Source organism: Mustela putorius, unplaced genomic scaffold, assembly GCF_011764305.1.
Source record: "Mustela putorius furo isolate JIRA1106 unplaced genomic scaffold, ASM1176430v1.1 tig00003932_pilon_pilon_pilon:0A:0A, whole genome shotgun sequence".
Taxonomy (NCBI): domain Eukaryota; kingdom Metazoa; phylum Chordata; class Mammalia; order Carnivora; family Mustelidae; genus Mustela; species Mustela putorius.
Genome location: NW_025422077.1, coordinates 8,021,500 through 8,048,562, shown reverse-complemented (window position 1 = coordinate 8,048,562; position 27,063 = coordinate 8,021,500). Strand labels below are relative to the sequence as shown.

The 27,063-nt window shown below is 37.7% G+C and overlaps 1 protein-coding gene and 1 pseudogene across 1 annotated transcript in view; one reads left to right on the top strand and one right to left on the bottom strand.

Annotated features, from left to right (window-relative positions):
- SNX25 (sorting nexin 25) overlaps window positions 1-27,063 on the bottom strand; it is a 123,064-nt gene that overhangs the window by 74,348 nt on the left and 21,653 nt on the right. The window contains exons 2-5 of the mRNA XM_013058986.2: window positions 21,593-21,677; window positions 9,793-10,009; window positions 3,667-3,839; window positions 1,994-2,180 (exon numbers count right to left, since the gene is read on the bottom strand). Of these exons, the coding sequence (XP_012914440.2) occupies window positions 1,994-2,180; window positions 3,667-3,839; window positions 9,793-10,009; window positions 21,593-21,677 (662 nt within the window). The remainder of the gene's footprint in view (window positions 1-1,993; window positions 2,181-3,666; window positions 3,840-9,792; window positions 10,010-21,592; window positions 21,678-27,063) is intronic.
- On the top strand, window positions 23,460-23,557 carry LOC123388985 (annotated as a pseudogene).

The following is a 27,063-nucleotide window of genomic DNA, read 5'->3' as shown; positions in this document are numbered from 1 at the left end:
TCCCAGGACTCTGAGATCATGACCTGAGCCGAAGGCAGTGGCTTAACCCACTGAGCCACCCAGGCACCCTGACTAGTGCATTTTGAAAAAGATAAACCATTCATTCTAATCAAGATTCATTCATCTCATACTACAGAACTGTAGTATGCCTCAAAATAATGCCCTCTAATCACAAAATAGTCTTTTGGTACTTTTTTATTATACCACTGCCTGTGTCAACATATGTGCAGTGCTGGGATCTTTTGTGGATACACAAAACAGAACATTCATAAGTCTGGAAGTAGAATGAACACTGATTCAGTTAACTATCTGCCACTATTGATCCTAGATTGTTATCTTAAACTTCCTTGAAGTTACCCAATGATCCACTTCTAACTGTATTCTGAAAGACTGCTTAACAGGGAAAAGTCCTTAGGGAGGCAAGGCCTCCGCAATCTATCCACAGTATGTTGACAACAGTTATCCTGCTGTTATACAGTTATATACTATTATACAGTTATACAGTTATACTGTCTATAACAGATACTACTGTCGTGAACAGTATCTGTCGTTAACAGCATTAAGAGAAAACTATAATTTCACAGAGGGTGACCTTGGTCATACCACAGGCAGTGTATCCGGGAACAAAGGGTAAAACAGCACCCAGGTAGAGCAAAACTGGGGTATCAGCTTGTACAGCATCTCTAGAACCAGCACTTTGTGTGTGTGTGTGTGTGTGTGTGTGTTGGCAGTTTAAGGCAAAGAGGAGGCAACAAGGGTGTACTGTCCTTGTGAGCTCTTTCACTTTCCATAGAATGACACTTTAAACTCCTTTTAAATTTCAAAGAAAGTCATGATAAGAAATGACCTTTGAGTGTGTATAACCTGTATACTCCAGATAACAAATCTGGGATATTGACCCTTGCCTTCTTTATTAGCTCAAGGGTCACAATAATCAAAAATGAATTTCTAGTTTCAGACACAAATGATTATAAATCTCTAATAAATGAGTACCACATAGCTTTTCCAGACTATGCATGGAAAGAGAAGCATAAACAAATCTCCAGAGATTACATCCTTTAAGAATTAAATGATCTGTATACACAATCATACAACTGAAGCCATCATTATACATCTGCAGGACCTAAATTAATACAGGACACAGTTTACAAGAACATGGTACCCTCTACAAACGTACACCTCTTATAAGAGTGTATTATTCAGATTAGAAGACTAAGCAGCACAACTCACCTTAATGGTGACCCAAATCTAAAATCCTTGAACAGTTCAAAGATTGTTTTAGCTAATATTTTATTTTCCATCTATGATTCATCAAAATTACTTATCAGAGACAAAACGGACATACTGGAGTTGCCTTTCTTCCCCATGTATTATTGTTTGGGGACACTAAAACAGAAGAACTACAGAAACAGAAGCCTAGAAAAGCTAAAAATTATATATTGCTATATAATCATACTGTTTATGCATATACTATGGCAATAAAAAATAAATATACAAAAACAGACACATTCACCCCTAAGATATCTCAAGTACAACAAGGAAGATTCAATGCCCCCATCAAAGAGACTCCCAGGTATATTTCAAATGTGTTTCCTCAAAATATTTAGTCAAGAACCCATGATTCCCAAACCTGGGCCTGCATTTTTAAGAAAAATTAAAATCAATGCAATATTCCATTATATAATTTTAAAAACATATCATCTCCTTCCCATTTTTTCTAAGTAAATTTCTGAGCAGCTAAGTAGTTACTCTTACAACTAAACAGCTTGCAATCTATTATAACCTAATTACCTGAAAAACAGGATACTTGGGGAAAAAAAAAACTAATTCCTCTGCTAAAGGAGAAGCTGGATAAATTTAGTTGTCACTGAGTAGTAAGATTTATGGACTTCCTTTATTTCTGCCTCCCTGACAACCACATTTTTTTAGTACCTAACTAGGCAGAGGATGATAATAAGTAGCTACTGTCATGCTATAATTAAAGATCAAATACCTTAGCTGCTTCAGGAACTCAACATCAGAGTTGCTATTAATAAGCTTGATGAACTCTTCATAAGATGGAGCATAGGTGTAGGCTCTCTTGTGATGTTCATTCATCTGTTCTCTGCGTTCCAACTGGGCAAGTAGCATCTGGTTAATGTAATCTGGATTACTAAGTAACTCCACTACTGGCTTCAAGACTGTGGGAAGAAGAAAGCAACACTGAAAAAGGTATGTTTCTTTGAAGGAACTGTTTTTCATTTACAGAACTGAAACCACTTCTGGTGAATGTTTTTAAACTACCCAAATGGGGACAAACAATTCAAATATTCAAAAATCTGTGTGCACACACAGCTCCCTCTGGATATGCTACCAACTATGGCTACAATCAAGTGGTTGTTTTAACAAATGAGTGAAGTTTAATAATGAAAGAGTGTCATTTGGAACCCAAGCTCTTAACATTGATATCAAAATTAAGTACACTGATTTTTTCCTTTTGTTTATTTAGTTAGTTAGTTTAATAAGGCTCATGTGTTTTGTCTGCCAAATGAAAGTTAACATTCTCATAACTGAAAAAAGCAGGCCTCAGGGGAGAAGTTGTTAAAAAGTCAATGATAACAACTACAAACTCATCCTACTAACAAACTCATCCTACTAACTTTAGGTTAAAAAGTTCCCTTTTCAGGGTATCTGGGGGGCTCAGTTGGTTAAGTATCAGAATCTTAATTTCAGCTCAGGTCATGATCTCAGGGTCCTGGGATCAAGCCCAGTGTCGAACCAGCTTGAGGACTCTCTTCTTCTCCTTCTGCTTCTCCCCCCCACCCCACCCCCACCACTTTCACACACACTTGCTCACACATACCCTCTTTTTCTAAAATAAATAAATAATCTTTTTTTTTTAAAAAGGGGGGTTCCCATTTCTGGGGCACCTGGGTGGCTCAGCTGGCTAGGCAACCAGCTCTTAAGCTCAGCTCAGCTGCTGATCTCAAAGTCATAAAGCCAAAAAAAAAACAAAAACAAAAACAAAAAAAACTCCCTTTTCTCTATGTTTGGTATCCACTAATGACCACAAATAATAAATGAGACAATCAATCAACGCATATCAAATGCAATGTTATTTGGGATCTTGAGGTAAGAGAAATTTCTCTTAGGTCATATTTTCTTCCGTTTTCGTATTCTGGCCAAGCACCTTCCTCATTAAAATTCCTTTAGTAATTACATTATGTTGTGGTACAGTTCCTTTTTTATTTATTCCAAGTTCACAAAGTTACATATAGGCATTGTCAATGAATTTTCTATCTTAAAAGTATTCTAAGTAAATGCACACTAGAGTTCGAGTACAGATATTCTTTCATCGATGTATATATTATTGACCTGGATAATTCAAAAGCTATCCCAAATGGATGCTTGCCTGTGAAGAACATAAGGACTAATTATCCTGTGTCAAAATAAACAACAGAATGGACTATGTATTTGGCAACATGTTACATAAAAAACCTGTCTGTCATGGAGGGCCAAATAAAGCCGTCTTTGAATAACACTTCACATATGAAAACCTGAAAATATCTTAGCTCCCACGCATCCCATGATATACAAGGGCAGCATAGGTAAAGTGTTATCACATTAGTATGGAACAATTGTTTGCATAATCATCACATTAGTAATATGAATTATTTACAAGTCTACCTTTTGTTGTGAGTATTTCTGCAAGCATTATACGTAAGCTGAGAGACTGGACATCTTTTGAGGGAAGGAGACAGAACACCAGAACCCGAGAACACATCTGTAGGAATTTCACTTCATCATATGAGTTCCTCAAGCATGTATGTAACACAAAAGGCCTTGGTTGTTCTTCATGTCTAAAAGAAATTGATGAAGAGGGGAAGAGGAAGGAAAGAAAGTTCTGAAAACAATTCAGTTATGTATCATTAAGTATAAAATATCTCAAATGGACAATATATCAGTTTTAATAATTGTGTCCACTCCTCAAAAATGTCAATAGCTAATAATTTTCTCAGTCACAGACTAATTTAGAAAAATGCTAATGCATGCTCTTTCAGGATTTCAAACCTTAAGTAGCATCAACAATTACACATAACTCCCAAATCACACCAACAATCCAGAAAATTATGTTTCTTTTTTTTTTTTAAAGATTTTATTTTATTTATTTATTTGGCAGAGATCACAAGTAGGCAGAAAGGCAGGCAGAGAGAGGAGGAAGCAGGCTCCCCGCTGAGCAGAGAGCCTTATGCGGGGCTCCATCCCAGGACCCTGAGATCATGACCTGAGCTGAAGGTAGAGGCTTTAACCCACTGAGCCACCCAGGCACCCCTCTGTGTGTTTCTTTAACTGGACTATTTTTAAGTCTTCTAGACATCTTCTTAAATGTGATCTATTGCTTCATTATTCAAAAAAAAAAAAAAATCTAAGAAAATATTACGAGGGTGACTAGCCAGCTTTCCTGACGGTAATCACGGGATAAAAATGCTATGGGTTTTCTACTGAAGAGAAGGTCCATGACTTATCTGGTGCTACATAAATTGATGGCAAATTGCCTTCTGTGTGGTTCCCAAGTATTTTCTAAATAGTCTTGACAGCTGTGGTCAGAGGCTTCGCTATCAGCACTGACCTTATCCTTATCCCAGGACCATTAATTTGGAGGATCCTGAGTGAAGAGGAATAGAAAGCAGAACCTTCTATACCTCCTTTTCCCACAGTACCTTGATAGTAGTAGTTCAAGAAAGACAGGGACATTCATTCTTCTAACACCTTCTAGATAAGAGGGAACATTTATGGACTTCTTATAGTAACTAGGGGCCAATCCTGAGGAAGTACTGACACTATGTAGAGCAGGAGGGATCACTCTAGTGCTAAATAGTGACGGAACAAATGCATCTTGGTGCCTTTTACGACAAGCACCTCCAGAATGCTGACTGCAATTTCTTTCTGCACTGGAGAATGAAGACTAGTCTTCCATAGAAGACTAATCCTCCAAAAAAGGAAGATTTCCTCTTTTCCTTCTAAGACAACCAAGAAAAATTCAATATTAATGTGAAAAGCCAACAAAATAAACAGATTTTAAGAATAACCCTTTACATATATACTCATCATATGCTGACTTTTTTAAAATGGCATCTTCAGGGTGCCTGGCTGGCTCTATTGGTAGAACATGGGACTCTTGATTTGGGGCACATGAGTTGGGGTTATTAGGGCTCAAGTAAAGTACATTTAAAGTGGCATCTTCAATTATTTGAAATTCTAGCTATGCTGCCAGTTAGAGATGATCTTTTAATATAGTAAGATCTAGATGCTACTCTTGTCTCATCAAGCACTTTTAAGGATAAAACTTTACTCTAAAATATGTATTCGGTTGACAATTATTGGGGAAATCTGGCCCCAAAAAACTAATGACAGAAGCTTCTTTCTATAATATCAAATCCCTCTCAAAGTATACGCAAACCCTTCTCTGTCCAGTGGAAAGCAGATCAAAGGATCCTAGCCAACAGACTTCTCCCAGTTCACTCCCTCCTAGAACTGAGTTAGGGAAAACTTTCTGAGTGAGCATAAAAGGCCAGATATCTGGTCAAAAAAATGAGGTCCATCTGAGGAAAAAGGGGAGGCCAGTGCTTCCCTGGAATCCCTCTGCTCACTCCAAGCCGTATATTCCTATGATGCCTTCCGGTTCATGGGCATCGAGTACTGCTTCAGAACCCAGGAAAAGATCCCTAGGCACGTGGCTGCTTCTGGGTCATGATGTGTCCACGTGCCTGCGTCCAGGCAGCAGCCTTCTTCTGCTGGTGTGGACGGATCATTTGTTTACTCTAATGCCTACTACTTGCATCTGGGCTCTCCCTCCTTGAGTGAGCAAAAGGACATTCACCTTTTGGAAATTTCGCATGTACAACAAGACTTAATCTTCCCACCTACGCTGATGAGCAGGCATCATGAACAGCATTTCATAGATGAGAACACTGAAGATCTGAGTGGCTATGCAAATGGTCCAAAGTCAGAGGTAATAAACAGTAGAACTAACTCTCCTGTTCTGCCTGACTCTCTAGTCCAGACTCTATGCTACCCCAGAATCAAAGATTGCAAAGAGGAAAAGGATGAAAAATCCAGAGATAAAGACAGAATATATGAATAAAAAACACTTTCCCCTCAAACAGAATGACTATGCTTGACGAGTAAATCAAACACAAAGGGAATGTAAGAAGGAGACTGTGAAATTAAAGATGCTGCTGATTAAACAGCTTAAAAAGAATCAGTTTTAGATTTTCCTGAAACATGCTGGAACAAGACAGATGGGACAAAGGAAGAGGAAGCAGAGGCAAGCCTTAAATGTGATCTGGACTGGGCTTAAAGCAGCAACAGAATGTCGGCCTGGAAATAAACACAAGCTGACTGAAAAGCTTCCCCCACACAACTGCCTAACAGTCAACCAGCGTATGTGTTGCTTTTATTAATGCAATTTATTATTGTCTTGTCTGACAGTGGCCAATTCAATTGGGTGCTTCCCAGGCTGCCAAAGTCATTTTGCAGCCAATAGATACCTGCACACCAGTGGAGATTTCTAGGATGAGGACACTATTTACCTGGGGCAGGCAAGTGCAGACACAGCCATCAAACCTAGACACATTGTCTAGCAGTCTCATTATGTGATTTGTAGAAGATAATGCATAATCAGATATTAGTTCTCTAGAGTTCACTTCTAGGGCATAATCATCTATATGAAAAACACCAGTAGCCTACTGGCACTTCTTCAAATATCTATAATCCCAGAGTACAGTGGTAAGACTTTTTTTTTCTTTAATTAGAATTATCAACTAGAGCTTCTAGGCATAGCCCAGATATCAACAGAATAAAATCTACTGTTGGTATAAGAAAACTAGAAGCCCAGAGGGAAGGCATTTCTAAAATGGAATCAATTCTCTGTTTCTATTACTGTGATGCTTTACCCATAATATCTTTATATTAGTCACAAAAGCAGTAATTTCAGAAGCTGGTAAATGTCTCCATGAAATATATATGTTCATGTTCAAATTAGATCATCATAAAAATACTAAATTTCTCTAACCACTTGCTCTTCTCCTAAACCTAAATCTATCCATCTTCTCACTGGAATAAAACATGGATTTAAAATATTGTCCTTCACTGAACCATAATTTAAGTACTTTAAAATGAGCATCCCCTGAGTTCCAACAAGTCTTGGACAGCATCTGGCAGGCAGAAGTCAGGAGCACTTTACACAACAGATACTGCAGCAAACTAGCAGGAGCTCCTAGGGGTTGCTGAACACTTGAAAGGAGTCGCTGAAGCTCTTGAGATGCCAGGGGTATAACTCTAGAGTCCTCATTCTCTCACGTTCCTTGTTAGTTCACATACTTGCTGGGAGCTGCTTTCTCCACCAACAGCAATTTTCAAAGAGTGGTCTGAGGACTCCGCTGTGTAATATAAAATGTCATCTGTCTTTTTCACCCTGTTCTTACACACACAGTGGAGTATCCAGAGGCTACCTAATGTGTGCTAACACCACGAGTCTACTGCCTAATGGCAAGAGAACTGTGTATTTGTACACTTTAAAAATGTCTTGGTTTGGGGGTGCCTGGGTGGCTCAGTTGGTTAAGCAACTACCTTCGGCTCAGGTCATGATCCTGGAGTCCCAGGACTGAATCCCACATAGGGTTTGCTGCTCGGCGGAGAGTCTGCTTCTCCCTCTGACCTCTCTCCTCTCATGCTCTCTCTCTCATTCTCTCTCTCTCTCTCAAATAAATAAAATCTTGGGGAAAAAAGTCTTGGTTTTAATAGCTGACATGGTGAACACTGATAGGATAGCAAGAGGTAAGGTGGCATATGTTTAACCACCAGCTCCCCCGGGGGAAAATCATCTCTGACTTGTAGCATTCTCCCATTGCACAGTGTAAGTACTCCCGCCATGGCTAATGACAAGCTAGCAAGGTAATATCCCTGATCTCAAAGTAGGGAAGGGATGTGCACAGTCAGCTCTTGCAAACCAGTACAAGCTGGTCCCAGAACCCCATGAGATAGAACCCACATAAACAAGGTGCTTTTGAGAGTGCATGGCTGGGTCAGAAGAACACGCAACTCTTGATCTTGGGATTGTGAGTTTGAGCCCTACATTGGGTGTAGACATTACTTAAAAATAAGATCTTTAAAAAAAAAATGCCTTTAGGTTTTCAATAACTTTAAGAGTATAGGGGATCCCAAGACCAAAAAAAAAAAAAAAAAAAAAAATCTTAGAACCACTGCACTACAGTAATTTTTTTCAAATCATGGATTGTGGCCCACAAGGAATAAGTTAAAATCCAGCTCATCTCAAACATCATTTTTAAAAAGATTTTAACACAAAAGTATCAGTTATTACAGGTAATAATATTGTTTTATGAAACTGGGTCACAGTATAAAATGTATTTCTTACTATGGGTCACAATTTTTTAAAAATGCAAAATACTGGGGGCAACAAACTGAAAAATATTAGGCGCATGATAGCTCTGCACATTTTGATCTCATAAGCCTGTGTGACACAGACTTTGGGAGAAAGCACGATTCATGGAAAGAGGCAGTATAGCCAAGAACAGGGAGCTGCTGCTGCTCAAGGACATTTAGCAACTAGGCCCCACTGAGCAACAGCACAGGGCCCAGCAGGCTTCTCAGCAGAGAATAGGAGATACCACCTGCCCGATAAGGATGCCAATGTTTACTCATCCTTGTGTGTATTTTTCAGATACCTTGTCTCTCCCATGAAAGTAGAGGTAGAATAGTATCAGTGCAAATAGGCCACATTAAATTAAGGAGCCCCCTCCTACTAAGTCCACATCCAAACAGGCAGAAGGCTACTCCTCTCCTGCAGTAAGACGACTTTTACATGCAAGCTAGAAGTGCTGTAATTCAGCATTCTCACTCATTCAGGAATAGCACATGCAATTAGGATCCCCCCAGCAAACCTCTGAACATAAGGATCTGTTACAAGCACAAAAATGGCCTTAAAGTCTTCCTTCCAAAGGCAGAATCACTTCATAGGTACACATCTTGTCAGTGTCAGTGGAACAGTACAAAGAACTAAGGAGCCTAACTATTCGCACTTTTCACATTGAAACATTTCTAATTATAGCCCACAACCTCCAATATTGAGTTCCTTTAAAAAGTCAGTTTTCAGGATATTGTGATGCAACAGAGTTCTCAACACAGGACTCACAAAAGGAAACATGAATTCTAAATCTTTCTAAAAATTGTTAATTCATAGACATTTCACAATATAAAACACTACATTTAAATTTTCTACTTCTAGGTACTCATGATTCTACAAACAAGTTCATGACAGTACCAACTTGGTAAAATTAATTTCATTAAGTTTTTCACAAATTAAAGAAGTCAATAAAGGGGTTTTCTATTAGAGAGTTATAAAAAAAAATCTACTCTATCACAACACTGTAACTGTTCTCCTTCAATATATCTACACTTCAAGCCAAAAAGCAGCAAGAGGCAGAAAATTCTAGAGTTTTCTCTTGACTTTGACCCCTTTCTGTATACGAAAAATATTTTAATATATTTTTTTAAGATTTTATTTATTTATTTGACAGAGAGAGATCACAAGTAGGCAGAGAGGCAGGCAGAGAGAGAGGAGGAAGCAGGCTCCCTGCTGAGCAGAGAGCCCAATGCGGGACTCGATCCCAGGACCCTGAGACCATGACCTGAGCCGAAAGCAGCGACTTAACCCACTGAGCCACCCAGGCGCCCAAAAATATTTTAATGTAGAAAAAAGGTGGGGGAGATTGTTCATGTTAGAACAGTTACCTGGCATTTGCAGCTTTCAGGTCACAGAAATGAGTGAGTAAAGTCCTCACAACATCATTGCAGACGACTTTAACCACATCCACGTGGCTCAGTCTGTGACGCAGCTGTCTGGCAATTTCCCAAAAGTCTTCCAAGAGCAGATGGTAAAGCTGTCCCTCATCTCTGCTGAGATTTCCATACCAGGACAGAACGTAATCTCTATAACTGTAGTCAAACACTACCAGGAATAAACAAAGCAATGAGTAAAACTTAGAAGCATACACTTAAAGAAGCATATACCACGACCACATTTCTACTGGAAGCTGACAACCCACTATTTAATATTCACTGTTTAAAATACAAAGCAAATAGATAACCACACAAGAGAAGACGTATCTTTCCTAGAATATTTAAAAATAAAAAGATTCTCAGATAACTAAAATTCTGAGGGTGTGGTGACCACATGTCCTGAATTTTTGTGGACACACCAATTTTTAAATATTCTATCCTGGGGCCAACCGATCTAAATTTATCAAAAAACAGAGTGTCTTACACAGTGGCAACCACTTATCGAGTCTGCCAGTTATCAATTTATTGCCTCTTGCTTCCAAATTCACCCTTTTTTGCCCTGCTTTATGATACTGGAGATGGACCATGTAAACATTTCCTTGCCAACCCATGCCGTGTTAGAGTCTGTCGGGAGAGGATGCCGGAGGGACTGCGGAGGAGGAAGGGGCTTCTTCCCATCCTGGTTCCTGTGTGTTCTCTGATTGCTCCTGCAGTGTGCAGCAGGCAGCAGCACATGGGGCACCAGATGGCCTCACTCCCAGCAGATTCCAATGGCACTCAGAGGGCAGCTGCCCAGAGAAGTCTCCTAGCACCCTGGGGATGGCTTCCCCAGCCTGAGTTATATCCCCCAAACTTCTCCACCATTACATGGGCCACAGCTGTGCCCTCTCCAGTGAGGCCTGGATCTCAGCTCTGGGGTGAAGAAGGAACCCACTCCCAAATGCATCACTCCTTAAAGTGCTCTGTCTCGGCCATAGGACTAGTGGGTGCTCCCATTATTTGCTCTTCCTATATTCTTTGGAGTTCTCTTTACTCCTCAGTAGTCAAGTTCTCTTGCAAGTTAATAAGTCTTTAAAAAAAAAAAAAGATTTTATTTACTTGACAGAGATCATCACAAGCAGGCAGAGAGGCAGGAGGGGGCAGAGTGGGGTTGGGGAGAGCAGGCTCCCTGCTGAGCAGAGAGCCCCATTGCAGGGCTCAGTCCCAGGACCCTGAGATCATGACCTGAGCTGAAGGCAGAGGCTTAACCTGCTAAACCACCCACGTGCCCCTAATCATTCTTTATATTAAACTTTCTTGTTCAAGTACTCTGTGTTTTCTGTCTCTTACTGAGACCCCAACTAATGCAGGAAGAATCCGTTAAGTCAGATATCACAGCCGGCTCAGCATCTGTGGCTGACAACCTTCTGTGGAAGATTTCTAGTATCTCTCTTCTTAATTCTGGATCAATTTTATGCCTTGGATATAAAAACCCTTAGCTCTAGACCAGTGCTGTCCAACAGAATATGAGAGTCACATATGTAATTTTAAGTGTCTAGTAGCCACATTTAAAAAAGGAAAAAGAAACAGGTTAAATTTTAATAATATTTTTCAATTAATAAACCCCAAATATTATGATTTCAATACAGAATCAAGATTATCAATTAATAAAATTCTTTTTCCATGCTAAGTGTTCACCATCTGGTATATATTTTATATTTCCAGCACATCTTAATTTGGACTAGCCACATTACTTAATCGCCATTTCTACACAGCAGTTCTCTGTTGCTCAGGGAAGCTCAAGTCTGCATAGAAGATGAAGATTGAAAAATAAAAATGTTACTGGACTTAAGTCATGAGTTCCCCAAGGGAGAAAAGCACAGCCTCATACCTGTGTTTCAGCATAAGGATACCTGTACTATTTTTTCATCACTGCTTATTTCTCAAGGTTTTCTCTTTCCTTCTTCAAATACCATTTGGCTTTATTTTGATATGACCATCATTGTCTCAGATAGTCTATCCTCTTGCTTTGCTTTGGGAATCCTGTAGAATAAAATGTAACTTGGGATCCTGATTTACTGCACACCTGGCCCACAAATGTCTAACCCATAATTCTCAAATAGTTTGGCAGGTCAGGCTCATTTTATTCATCTTGGCTGCTCCACACCAGTTTTAAGTGGGCTTGGTGGGGGTAGATGAGCAGGTGATAGGAAGGAGGTCATATTTCTCAGAAAACTAAATAGCAATGGAACCTCCAGCTCAGAGTTCATCCTATGTAAGGATTCCATATATGTGCAAAAGCCCACAAATCAAGGAAAACACAATTCTTGTTTTGATATTCCGTGATGGCTTTTTTTTTTTCCCTCAGAATATCAACTATGAAAGTGTACCCAAGGGTGCCTGGGTGGCTCAGTGGGTTAAGCTGCTGCCTTCAGCTCAGGTCATGATCTCAGGGTCCTGGGATTGAGTCCCGCATCGGGCTCTCTGCTCGGCAGGGAGCCTGCTTCCCTCTCTCTCTCTGCCTGCCTCTCCATCTACTTGTGATTTCTCTCTGTCAAATAAATAAATAAAATCTTAAAAAAAAAAATAAAAAGAAAGAAAGTGTACCCAATGCTTTTCCACATTTCCAGAATTTCTACATTGCAGATTTATAGTAATTCACAAAATGGCATTTTAAATTCCATAGGTCAAAAACATACATAAAGCATCAAGAATTTTGTTCACAGACACATGTACAACGGTTTAGCTAAATCCTCAAAGTGATACCACTGGCCTAAGTAGTGGGATAAAGTACTTAAGACAGCTTAAGCCTTATAGTGGAGAACCATTATAGCCAAAGACTAAGAGGCATTGAAAAGATAAAAAAAAAAAAGAAAGAAAGAAAGAAAGAGAGAGAAAAAGAAAATAACTCAATCTTTTATTTTTCATTAAAGAAGCATTTAATTCTGGCATATAAAGCTTCCAGTATATATGGTAGAATAGACAGCCACTGGACACAAAATGCAAAATAAAGGCAAAACCAACAAATAAATCACATCCTAAATGTTTTGGCTTTTTTCTGCTCACTTCCAGATATTAATTTGAATAAATGGTTATGTTTTCTAGATTTTACAAAAAGTAGCCACATCTCATTCCTTTTAAAAAAAATTTTTTTTTTTTTTTTTTTTTTTGGAGAGAGAGAGAGTGAGAAAGCATAAGCAGGTAGAGGACCAGAGGGAGAGGGAGAAGCAGGCTTCCCACTGAGCAGGGAGCCCCACGTGGGGCGGGCTTGATCTCAGGACCCTGGGATCATGACCTTAGCCAAAGGCAGACGTTTAACCAACTGAGCCACCCAGATGCCCCAACACATCTCATTCCTAGTTGGACTATTCCAACTAGGAGAAGGCATAAATGGTTTCTGACCTGGATATTTAAGAAAATGGGGCAAAAACAGGAATAGGATAATCCCATAATCTCACTCATGGACACAAATAGACCACCGTTCCTACACAGTAATTGAGTTACATCCTCTCAAGAAATTGAGGCGCCCATCAAAAAACCCCGAAATCTTGCCATTTGCAATGACGTAGATGGAATTAAAGGTTATTATGTTAAGCGGAAATAAGTCAATCAGAGAAAGACAAGTATCATATGATCTCTCTGATATGAGGAATTTGAGAGGCAGGGCAGGGGGTCATGGGGGGGAAGGGAGGGAAAAAATGAAACAAGATGGGACTGGGGAGGGAGATAAACCATAAGAGACTCTTAATCTCAGGAAGCAGGGTTGCTGGAGGGGAGATGGGAGGATGGGGTGGCAGGGTGATGGACATTGGGGAGGGTATGTGCTATGGTAAGTGCTGTGAAATGTGTAAGCCTGATGATTCACAGACCTGGGGCAAATAATACATTGTATGTTAATTAAAAAAAAAAAAAAAGAAAGAAAGAAATTGAGTCTCCAAGAAGTGAAATAACTGGCTCAAAATCAAATAGGTGGTAAAGCCAAGTGTCCTATCTGCCAGTCACCCTTCCTACTCAGCACACAGTAGTCCTGCATGAGGGTAGAACAAACAAGTCACACGAGTAAAAGACAGGAGAAATCTGAAAGAGCATCCTTCTCCATTAGACATTCAGCTTGTTTGAAACATTTATGTGAAAAAAAATATGCAAACGGCTACACTTTAAAAATTGTGCCAGAAGGCACTAATAGGACGAATGGGTGGAAGTCATAAGAAAAATGTTTTTTTCTGTTTGACATAAGGAGGAACTGAATAAAAACATTAAAGCTGTCCAAGATTAACAGCAGATGGTGAATATCCTATCATAAGAAACTTTTAAACAAGCTGGATATCCAATGGACAAGGATGACCTAGAAAAATTTATTTCCTGTGATGGGGGGCTGAATTATATAATCTCCACAGAGCCTTGTCTGCAAAGCTTTTAGACCCTTCTTCTGGTAAGAGCCACCCTGACAACAAAGCACTGCTAATTTATTCATTTTCAATTCTTTCACCCTTACTCTTTTACTAAACAAAGTTGTCACACCACAGAATTTTTAGCTAGTAGCAAATAAATCTACAATCCAAAACGTTAGGGAAATAGAAGTATTTTTCCTTTCATTAAAATTGAGTTTCAAATTATAGAAGGAAAAGCAATTATAAGAGACTTAATATCTTTAAAATAAGATCTTCTTAGCATGCTAAGGATTTATGTGAAGGGCATATTCATCTACATAATTTCCCATCACACTTGTTAACCACACACTGCATATGCTAATTAATACAGCTCTAAAATACTCCTCCGATACTACATTTTTGTTAGGAATTGATAAAAATGAACATTGGTAAAAATCTCAACTCAGGGGCACCTGGGTAACTAAGTCAGTTAATTGCCTTTGGCTTAGATCCTGATCTCAGGGTCCTGGGATCAAGCACCCCCCCCCCCACATCCCACTTCCTGCTCTGCGGGGAGCCTGCTTCTCCTTCTCCCTCTGCCTGCTTGTGTGAATGCTCCAGCTCTCAGTAAAATAAAATCTTCAAGAAAAAAAAAATCTCAACTCAGTAATAGAAGATATACCTGGAACTAACAAATCTCTATCAGTAGCTTATCAGTATACCTTTAAGCTAAGTATTATAAAAATAGAGCAAATATAAAAAGTATGAACCAAGGGGACTTGGCTGGCTCAGTCCATAAAGCATGTGACTCTTGATCTCAGGCCATGAGCTTGAGCTCCATGTCAGGCAGAAAAAAAAAAAAAAGTATGAAACAGAACCATGATTCTAACTATATACAACATATCTACATATACTCATTTGTATACAAGTGCACATATGAACAAAATATTTTAAAATGTATCCTATGGATCAATTTGAGGAGACACAGAAATTCATGATAAAATTGTTTTATGGTCTCTATAAGAGGTAAATAGGAGCACTATAACAAACCAAATGAGAAATAAAAGAATAATTATCTTCATTGCCAAGCAAAGAGTCTTTCTTCTAGCAACCAACAAAAATTCAAGTGCTGTTATCAAATCTATTTTCTAGACTACTCTCAATGAAATAAGCAGGTAAAAAGGAATCACTGCAGATTACAAAGAATGGAGTAACATGTTTGAAACTTTAATTTTAGTAGGATTAATGTGAAAAGAGGATTTAGGGTAACAAAGTAGGGAAAAACTGTAAGTAAAGAGACCAATTTAAAGGCCATCATGTTAGTCTAGATAATGTGATGTTAGGTACTCTCTGCCTATACATATTCAGAATAAAGAATGACTCAAACTAAAGAAAGAGTATAAAAGAAAGAGCTCCATAAGAGCCATTCTACTTCTGCCTTTCCCCAGAGCAATTCAAGACAGAGCCTTCCTGCTCAAGAGGTAAGGCCCCAAGGGTCATAAACATCCATGGCCTAAGTCCCTTGGAACAAAGAAAGTGCTGAACCAAAATCTGACCTAATGGTAATAAGGACAAGTCACCCTGAGGTGACTCGGGATAGCCAAGTAAAACTTAGGCTATAGAGCTGAGATTTCATACTCAAAGATTTTCAAAAGTATGTCCTGTCAGTCTTCCTGGGAATGTAACTTTGGGAGAAACTTTTGAGAGCATCTGGTTTAGAAAGATGGCTGTTCTGACTTCTCAAATATATGGTTCATTCATACCATATCTGAACCCCCAAAATACAGTTTCTACACTTAAAAATCGGCTAACAAAGCACAGCAATAATATACTTTAATCATCTTCCCTGGGTATACCATTCAGCTTCTAGCACTTTTAGCTTTAGTAATTTTTTTTGAAGATTTTATTTTTAAGTAATTTCTACATACAACATGGGGCTCAAACTCACAACCCCGAAACCAAGAGTTGCATGTTCCACCAACTGAGTCAGCCAGGCACACCTCAAAGCTTTAATAATTCTTACTAGTTCACAGAAAGCCAAACTGTATTATTTTGAGCTACATTCTTAAATATTACTTCTTTCTTCTTTGTAATTCAATCTATCAAGATTTAAGGCCAAGTCCTAATTTAACTGAGCTATAACACAAGCACACTTTAGTAACAATGACAAAAAACCCACCCACATTTATACATGCATATACACACACACCCCTTGTGTTTTACTCAACTCTTTGAATAAATCTGTTTTTAAAATACTTATTCTAAAGGGACTGAAATGAAGATAAAAAAGTAAGATGGAATAATTATGTTATCTACTTCAAACTAACGTTAGGGGGAAATTTTTAAATAGTTCGTAAGCATTTCACATCAACTAAACTCAAGTTACTGCAGCCTTAACAAGTGTACCTGCTATTAAAATTTGCAAGCATACCAAGAGACCCTCAATTTTATCAATACAAGTCTACTACAGCAGGCTAATAACATTCAGAATTTCAATTACATATACTGGTGCCAGGGCTTAGAAATGCAAATTAAAATACTTCAAAGATGCATATTATAATCATTACAGGTTATCTAAATACTTATGAAACCTCTTAACTTTCTCAACATGTATTTCTAGATTCTAATTTTTCATTAATTTAAATGTCCAAAATTTTTTAGAAGAAAATTTTGGTTTTAGCTTATTGTTGTTTTTAACGACTGCCAGATGCATTCATTTTATTCTCATAGCCAACTTTATGGCAGCCTTTAGCTTTTCTTTTGGTAGATGATATAAATACTCAATTCTACTGAAAATCATTTTGCTTAAAACAAGAGGAAATTGTAAACAATAATACAGTCAAAAAAAAAAGAAACAAAGAAAACAATTATTGTACAAAGTGTAATTAACTAAAGCTCTTACCCAAAGGCTTTGGATAATACTGCTCTTTCAAAATAAATCATTGCACAGAAATTAGCCTGGAGATAATGTGGTTTGGGGATTTTTTTGTTCTGTTCTGTTTGGGCTTTTGTCAACCAGGTCTCAACCTTTATCTTTTTTTTTTTTTTTCCATTAACATTTCTGAAACAAATTGGTCCCTGGTAAGTAAACATGCTATCCCAATTTCAGAGCAACTTTAAAGGCTTAAAAAATTAAAGAGATACCCATGTTCGCAGTAGCATATTCACTACAACCAAAAGATGAAAGCAACCCAGATATTCATCAGTGGATGACTGGATAAAGAAAATGTGGTTATAGGGGGCACCTGGTTGGCGCAGTTAGTAGCGTATGTGACTCCTGATCACAGGGTTGTAAACTGAAGCTTCACATTGCATGGTGAGCTTACTTAAAAAAATTAAGAAATATTTTTTTATATGTGATTATATAGATAAAATAGAATATTATTCAACCTTAAAATAGGAAGGAAATTCTGACATATCCTACAAATATGGATTAACCTTGAGAATATTATGTTAAGCAAATATGCTAAAGACAAAAGAACAATTACTATATGACCTCATTTATGTGTAGTACCTAGAGTACCTAGAAAGTAGAATGGTGATTACCAGGATCTGGGGGAAGAGAGGAGTAGGTATTGTGGTTTAATAGGCAGAGTTTCAGTCTTGCAAGATGAAAAGAGTTCTAAAGGCTTTTCGTAGTGATGAAATTGTACTTAACACTACTGAACAGTAAACTTAAAAATGGTTAAGATGTTAAATTTTACATTATATGTATTTTACCAAATTAAAAGAGAAAGGCAGAAGATTCCAATTCCAGGGATGGTGGAATAGCTTATACCAGACTAACCTTCCTACAGAAAACTATCAGGAACTTTTAAAAATATATATTAAAGAACTATTTAAAGACCTTGGAGAGATGGGTGCCTGCGTGGCTCAGTTAAGCAACTGCCTTGGGCTCATGTCATCATCCCAGGGTCCTGGGATAAACCCCTGCATAGGGCTCCCTCCTCAGTGGGGAGCTTGTCTCTCCCTCTGTTGCTCCCCTGCTTGTGCTCTCTGTCTGTCCCTCTCTCTGTCACATAAATAAAGGAAATATTTTAAACTTTTAAAAAATTAAATAAATACATAAAGGCACTGGAGAGCAGAGTGAGAGGAACTGAAGGGAAAATCTACCCTTGATAGAAGGGACTAGCCCTGGTACCAAACACATTTATGTAACTTTCCCCTAAAGTACTCAACAGTCTTAGAGGCACAAGGAAGTTCAAATTTAGACTGAACATCTGTATTTTTTTTAATATAAGATATCAGAAAACAGAGTTAGGAACTGCCAAAGCGCCTAAAAATAAGGGCAGGAAATACAAATAAGATGGGAGCCACAAAATCTGGATTATAAACCCTCAAACCCATTGCTGACTCTGCCCTACACATGTATGGAGGTAAGACTGCAAGGAAACAGCAACAGCTGGAATTGAAAGAGCTGAGCAGATTCTCTGACTGCATTCCAAGACAGAGTGACAGAGTCTAGAGATGGAGTCCTGCCCTGTTACAGGTGTGACCATGGACTTTCATTGAAACTGTGTAAGGAACATGAACTTGATGACTTCAGCCTATGTCCCAAGACTGAGGGATTCATCTTAGACTAAGGATAAAATCCAAGCAGACCTGCCCTGAAAATATGTATAAAACCAAGTATCCTCAAGGTGAACAGTCAAAAATTAAGCTGGCTACTAGACCAAAAACCAACACTCTTCAGAGGAAGGTAACATAAAACTAGAATGTCTAGAAAGTAGCATCTGCATTGTTCAGGATAAAATAAAAAATAAGAAGACCTAAGAAAAACTGAAAAAGAAAAAAAAAAGTAACACATACTTAAGAGAAAAACCAATGGGTATAAATCAACTCTAAGATGGCCTTGATTTTGGACTTTGCATACAGAGACTTTAAAGCAATTATAGAAATATGTTCAAGGAATTAAAGATAAAGATGGTAATAACAAATGGCAAATGGGGAAATCTCTGCAGAGAACTAAATAAAAATTCTAGACAGGGGATGCCTGGGTGGCTCAGTTGGTTAAACATCTGCCTTCAGCTCAGGTCATGCATCGGGCTCCTTGCTTAGCTGGGAGCCTGCTTCTCCCTCTGCCTGCTGCTCCTCATGCTTGTGCACTCTCTCTCTCTGACAAATAAATAAATACAATCTGAAAAAAAAAAAAGAAGAAAGAAAGAAAAGAAATTCTAGACAGAAGTACAATATTTGAAATTTTTTGAAAAGATTTTATTTATTTATTTGACAGAGAAAGCAAGATCACAAGTAGGCAGAGCAGCAGGCAGAGACAGAGGGGTAAGCAGGCTCCCTGCTGAGCAGAGAGCCCAATATGGGGCTCAATCCCAGGACCTTGAGATCATGACCTGAGCCAAAGGCAGAGGCTTAATCCACTGAGTCACCCAGGTACCTTGTACAATATTTGAAATTTTAAAATTCACTGGATACACTTAAGTAGATAAAAACAACGAAAAAAACAGTGAACTTGAAGACAGATGAATAAAAATTACCCTATCTAGAGAACAGAAAGAAAAAAGAATTAGTAAATTAGACAACATCAAAATTAAAAACTTCTGCTCAAAGACAACATTAAAAAATAAAAGGGAATTTACGAACTAGGAGAAAGTATTCTCTGTATCTATATCTAACAAAGGATGTGAATCTACAATCTTTAAAAACATTCCTACAAATCAACTGTAAGGTAAATTTTAAAAAAGAAAGACTTGACCAGACACATCACAAAGGAAGATATAGAAATGGTCAATAATCAATGAAAGGATGCTCACCATCATTAGTTGTCATTGATATGCAATTTAAGGTTCCAGGAAGATTCTGTTTTACATTTATCAGAATAGTTAAAATAGAACAAATGACAACAGTAAATATCAGTGATAATGTAAAACAATTGGAACTGAGAGCCTAAATAAAGACATCATCACTTTACAATTTTATTTGTCAATTTCTCATGAAGTTAAGCACACAACTTACCCTAGGTCTGGTAATTCTACTCCTTGAAATTTGTCCATAACACATGAAAACATATGTCCACAAAAATGCTTGTTTATAGCAACTTTACCCAGTGTGTTTCAAAAAATTAGAAACAACACAAATGTCCAAAAAAGAAAGAATAAATATATGGACACAGTCATATTAGTAAAATAGAATACTACTCAGTAGTAATAACAAAAAATGAACTGATTCAAACAATTGATAAATTTTAAAAACATGCTGAGAAAAGAAGCCAGGCATAAAAGACTATATCCTGTATGATTCCATCTCTATAAGGTTTAAGAACAGGCAAACTTATCTATAATGATAGAAATTAGAACAAGGGAAAGTGTGTTTGATTAGAGGGGGTCAGAAGGCAAACTTTCTGTAATGATAGAAATGTGCTTTAGTTTCATAGGGTTGCTAGTTACATAGTTATACACATTTATGAAAATTACTGAATTTATGTACACTTAATATCTGTGCATTTCAAAGTATGTAAATTTTACCTCAATAAAAGCAATTAGTTACTTTTAAACCATGATTTTGAGATTATGAATTAAAATTATTGGATTTTACATTTGGCTTTTATCAAAGTTACCATACTTTACTAATAGAAATATTTTTAAAGCTTAATTAGTCCCTAAAGTTCTAAAACTATGAATCCACACAATTTCAGACTGCTTCTGTATTCACATAGCACTCATCTTCAAATTTTAATACAGTGATTTCTGTGAACCATGAAAGTAAACATACTTACTATGTACTTACCACGTTATTCACTTCTCTCAACTTTATATCTAATTTCCATATTCACTCTAAAAACTCACTTTTTTTCTGTACTTATAACTGAAATTGTGTTTTTAGAAATTTGATTTTAAAAATATTACTTGAAATTTAATTTGATCTCAAAATGTCTTTTCAACTTTAATATTTCTAATTACACCTGATTTCCACTTCTACATGGAACAATACCATGCCCTTACAACTTACCTTCAACATAGCTCAATACTAGTTTTACTGACATGTCCTCCATTAAGAAGGCTGACTGCTATATCCCTTAATTTGCTTAACTGATTTGTTGATGAGCAAGCCTGAGTGCATTCATCCCCAACACACCTTCTCTAGGTTATATCTAAAAGAAAAAATATTTCCTAATACCTATTTTAGGTGACAGAGAACAGATCCTTGTTTCATATGGTGGAACTAGCTCTACATGACTGGTTAGCTTCATGTGACCTTGAAATCCTAGTCAATATTTAAATCCCATCCATTCAACTAAAATATGGATGTATTTATTCAGACATTATAAAAATTCCCAATGTTACACACAGACAAGAAGGATAGATAAATCTGTTAGAGATTATAATTTTCCCTTCAGAACATAATGAATTGCTTTACATGGTAATCATAAGCTTTCATTTAATCCTTACCTTCTTTCAGAGCTTTGTCCATATTATGAGAAATTACTACCCTTCTAGACTGAACTGACTCATGTGGGTTTCCATACACAGGACTCTGAAATGTAAAGAAAGGAAAAAAAGGACACAGATTACTAAATGAATAAATTATATATAAAAATAAAACCAAACCATGAAATACCATTTAAATAAGCTTTAAGATGTTGCTTAATAGATTATAAAGTTCTTCTGGAAAAGTAAATAAATGCTTGACATTAGTTAAGAAATTTTTGAAAAAGAAGGATTTTCCCTACCAGATATCAAAACAACATGATGCCAGAGCAAGAATAAACAAATCAACAGAACAACAGAAGTACAAAAACAAATCTATCTATATATGAGAATCAAGAACATAAGAAAGTTTGACTATTGAATAAGTGGCTTTGGAATAACTTGATATTCATGTATAAGAAAAGGTTAGAGGGGCGCCCGGGTGGCTCAGTGGGTTAAAGCCTCTGCCTTCGGCTCAGGTCATGATCCCGGGGTCCTGGGATCGAGCCCCACATCGGGCTCTCTGCTCAGCAGGGAGCCTGCTTCCCCCTCTCTCTGCCTGCCTCTTTGTATACTTGTGATGTCTCTCTCTCTCTGTTAAATAAAGAAATAAAAATCTTTAAAAAAAAAAAAAAAGAAAAGGTTAGAGCTTTGTCTCATACTTTATGCATAAATAATTCCAAATATATAAAAAGTACATTATTTTGGGGGGCGCCCGGGTGGCTCAGTGGGTTAAAGCCTCTGCCTTCGGCTCAGGTCATGATCCCAGGGTCCCGGGATTGAGCCCCGCATCGGGCTCTCTGCTCTGTGGAAAGCCTGCTTCCTCCTCTCTCTCTCTCTCTGCCTGCCTCTCCATCTACTTGTGATATCTCTCTCTGTCAAATAAATAAATAAAATCTTTAAAAAAAAAAAGTACATTTTTTTTTAAACTAAAAATATTGTTCAAAGGAAATAAGGGAGAAGCCGTGTATAATCATGGGATGGAGAAGGTCTCTCTAAAAGAAGACACAAAATTGGGGCGCCTGGGTGGCTCAGTGGGTTAAGCCACTGCCTTCGGCTCAGGTCATGATCTCAGGGTCCTGGGATCGAGTCCCGCATCGGGCTCTCTGCTCAGCGGGGAGCCTGCTTCCTCCTCTCTCTCTCTCTGCCTGCCTCTCTGCCTACTTGTGATCTGTCAAATAAATAAATAAAATCTTTAAAAAAAAAAAAAAAAAAAAAAAAAAAGAAGACACAAAATTCAAAAGTTTAAAAAAAAAAAGCTAACAAATACAACTATATAAAATAAAATCCTGTTTGGCAAAATATACTAAGAAATGTAAATGATAGAGCAGGAGATAATATCTCAACATAAATAACAAAGATAACTAGATAACTAGATAACTAGATAACAAAGATAACTAGAAACAAATAACTATTTAACATATACAGAGCTCCTCAGAAAAATAACTAAAATCCAAGAAAAGAAACTGAAAGATCATATAAGATAAACAAATAAATAAATATATGAAAAAAATATGTAACCTCCCTTTTAGTTAGAGAAATACAAATTTGACCAATGACCAAAGCAGGGGGAAAGATGAACACTGTCTAATATTGGCAAAGATACATAGAATTGCTCATTTCATACATTGCTGGGGGAAATGTTATTTCTATGAGCTACAATTTCATTTAGCAATTCTACTCCTAAGAATCCAACCAATGGAAATACTTGCACGTATGCAAAGAAGTATACATACCAAGAATTTCACTGCTCTATTGACTTCAAGGGCAAAAAATGAGAAAAAAAAAAACCAAATATCAATAGTCAGAGTTCAATTATGGTACACCCATATTTTAAAATATAATGCAGCCATTAAAAGCAGAGAATTAGCTGGAACTATACAGAGAGGATTAGCATGGCCCCTGTACAAGAATGACATGCAAATTTGTGAAGTGTTCCATAAAAAAAAAGAATGTGACTGACAGGCAGCACACATATTTAAGCATATTCTGTGCTTATGTGTCAATCTTTACAACTTCCTCCAAAATTTAATTTTTTTTATTCTCACCTTTACTCTTTTTTGTCCCTAATCATGGCTTTACTACTTCTTGCCATCTGTCCACATACTCTTCTCCCTCTGCTTCATACTTAGATATAATATGCAGTATATAAACATATGTTTGTCACTACTGACTACAGCTGAGTAAGTCCTTCACTCTTTTTAATCTAAAAAAGAGTATGAGAACAATGTTCTCTATTTTGGCTCTTTCAGTAAAATCACTATTATTTTTTCAATCTGTTTTTCTAATGTGGGGTTCTGGATTTCTCCACAGCCCATCCCCCAGGGGTTACTGGCCCTTACTGGAAACAAAAAACCCCTTCATCCCTATCCCATCCCCACAGCCTGATGGAGAATCTCTGAGTAAGGGAAATGGGGGGGGGGGGGGAAGCATCATGGGCCCAAAATAACTGGGAAACCATGCATGAAAATTCCTTTTTTAAGGGTATAATGGAGCCAGAATCTCCTGGTCTCTAAATTACTACACAAGTATAAGTTAGTCACTACCACACATACTCTTCTTCTTTTAGATCACAAATATGCAATTTACTAATCCTTATACCAAAGTGGAAAAAGAAAAGAGAAAGGGAAGAGGCAGAGAGAAATTTGATGCAGTTGTTGGCTGCAACAAATGCAAAATTTGAATAAATTCCTGTGGCTCAGAGGGCAGTTGAGCCAAAATTATCTTCATTTCCCTTCTATTTATAGGTTTGAAAAAACAAACTCTGCATGGCAGAGACTTCCCCAAAAGACTTATTCTTTAAGGCAAATGCTGACTTGCCCTATCAGTGCTGCCACAGGCCTCGTTCCCCAAGGAAAGCTTACCTCTTCCTGACAGCCACTTTCCTAAAATGCCAGTACTGAGAAACAGGAAATAAAAATGTCTGTACTCTTCTCACTGCAGCAAAGTGCTAGAAATAAATCTTCAGTAAGATTTCAAATCCAGAAATTAGGACTTCGAATGTAGTCTGACCACTCAGCTCTATTTAAGTTTTTAGTATCCATACCACACTATTAACTCATAAAAGCTTTTGGTTAACCAGTACCCCTGTCAGGTAAAAAGTACGCTTTGTTTTTTATGTAATTGAAATAAGTGAACTCCGTCTTTATTTTAAGATTTAAATCTAGCTTAAAATGAACTTGAGTTCAGGAGTGCCTGGGTGGCTCAGTGGGTTAAGCCTCTGCCTTTGGCTAAGCTCATGATCTTAGGGTCCTGGGATCAAGTTCCGCATCGGGCTCTCTGCTCAGCCGGGAGCCTGCTTCCCCATCTCCCTCTTCCTGCCTCTCTGCCTACTTGTGATCTCTATCAAATAAATAAAATCCTTTAAAAAAATGAACTTGAGTTCATTTTTAATCATTCGGTGAGTTCTCTGGAGAGAAAATGAGATCCTAACATATAATTGCTTATTTTAAAAACTGTTTCCCAAAGACAGGGCAAAACCAAAGAGCTTTTCTCTAATATATGTAACTAGATCTTCAAGTATCAAGGAGTAGCATATCAATAAACCCTTTATTGAGTAGATATGAGCTTTCTGTTCACTTCTGAAGATCAGTTTTTAGTCTGTTGCCAAAACACAGTCCACTGTCTTTGTGTTGGAGCTACAGGCACCATTTCCTGAGGACGCAACATCCAGAGAGAATCCATGTAGAGAGACGTGGGTACTCCAACACCATTAGCAACTAAACAACCAGAAACGACCTGGAATCCAGCCAAGACATGTACCTCATTGTCCGTTGTTTATAAGCACAACATTGCTTACTTACTGTGTTGCTTCCTGTGGGAACACAAACCAAGCCAGGCCCAGCAGCCCATGACTTGGAAAGGCTTTCATGCCCATTACCTGGGCTACTCAAACAAGTGCCGCTTTCCTTGTTCTCCTTCAGTATATGTTTATACAGTGAAAAAAAAAAAAAAAGGGTTTTTTTAATGTGCTTTAGTCTACTTTAAAAAGAAAAACAGTTGCACAGAGTTGAAAGAGTAATGGGTAATTTCTTATAAGGTACCGAAATAGTGATTTATCTTAGGAAAACAAACCCCAAACCCCAATCATCACCATTAACCACATGGAGCGGTCACATGGCTGAGCCTTTCCAAGTATTCTCAGCATCTCACGACTCCTGGGATCCCATGACTAATACACTCATTCTCAAACTATGTTATTTTCAAAACCTGCTTCTTTCAAGCCAATCATTTTCTGCCTCAGCCTCAAAAAATAGTTTCTCCAAAACCAAAGAATCAGACAGAGCCTTCCTCAGAAGATAAGGGACTAAAAACTTGAAAGGCTATCTCAAGAAGATATGACAAAAGACTTGAAAATCCACTTCATTGGACTAAGACACTGACAAAAGACTGTGACATGAGCAATAGGTCAGGTCTAAGACGGAAGCTGAGTAGCCAGGGGCCAGAGCTAGGAGGGCAGCAGGGCAGAGCAGAGAGAACACGGGCTCTCAAATCTGTCCAGAAGCGCATTTTACTCAAGGTGGATCCATGACCAACCACTTCCCTTTCTAGCTTCAGTGGGCTTAGAATATCTCAGAGGATGCTAGTACCAAGGGTCCAAAAATGGAAAGAGACAACAGGAGCCTGGTAAGGAATATAAATGAGTTAAGGGGGTTGTCCCCGGTGTATAGCTAGATTTTCCAACTCTCTTCAACAAAAAACAGAAATCAAAAAGCTCAGATGCTATCTCTGAGAAATTTTAATTCCCAACACTGCGAGCTTACACTGTTGGGGCCAAAAACCATGAGCCACATTCAAACCACAGTCCTCTACTCTGTAACTGCTGCTCCCAGAAAGCACTTAGCAGAGTGCCTGGCACCCAATTCAAAATGTTACCAGCTTTCAACAAACCGAGGCTAACCAGTGGGTTGGTTGGATGGCTTATTGGTTTTCTGAAGGGAAAGGAATGGTAGAAATGAAAGTAAGAAAGAAGGGCTGAAACAGTAACAGGAAAATAAGACACAACATAATAAAACACATGGTTCTTGAAATATTTTTATATCTGAGGCTATACTTTAAAAGGAGGAAAGTGTACATTTCCTGGAGATGTTCTACAGTGTATGTACCTTTACACTTTCTATTACTGGTGAAGTATTTGAGTATTCAAACAAAACCTGGTCTGATCAGAAGCCAGTTTCCTGGATTGTGCTTTATAATGTTTAATCAGGAATTCAAAAAGGTCTCATTTTCTTTATTGATAAAAGAAAATTGTCAAACACATACACTAAGGATTAAGGGAGAGTGTACTCATGGAAAGTAGTAGTATTTGTGTTCCCCCCCAACCAAGTATTATTCCTATTTCACATATAAGAAAAAAAAAGCTTTGAAATTCAAACCTACAAATGATCTCATATTGTTTTTCTAAGATCCCAAACATGCTTTAATTTCTTTTCAAAATGCTATGTCTAATAACA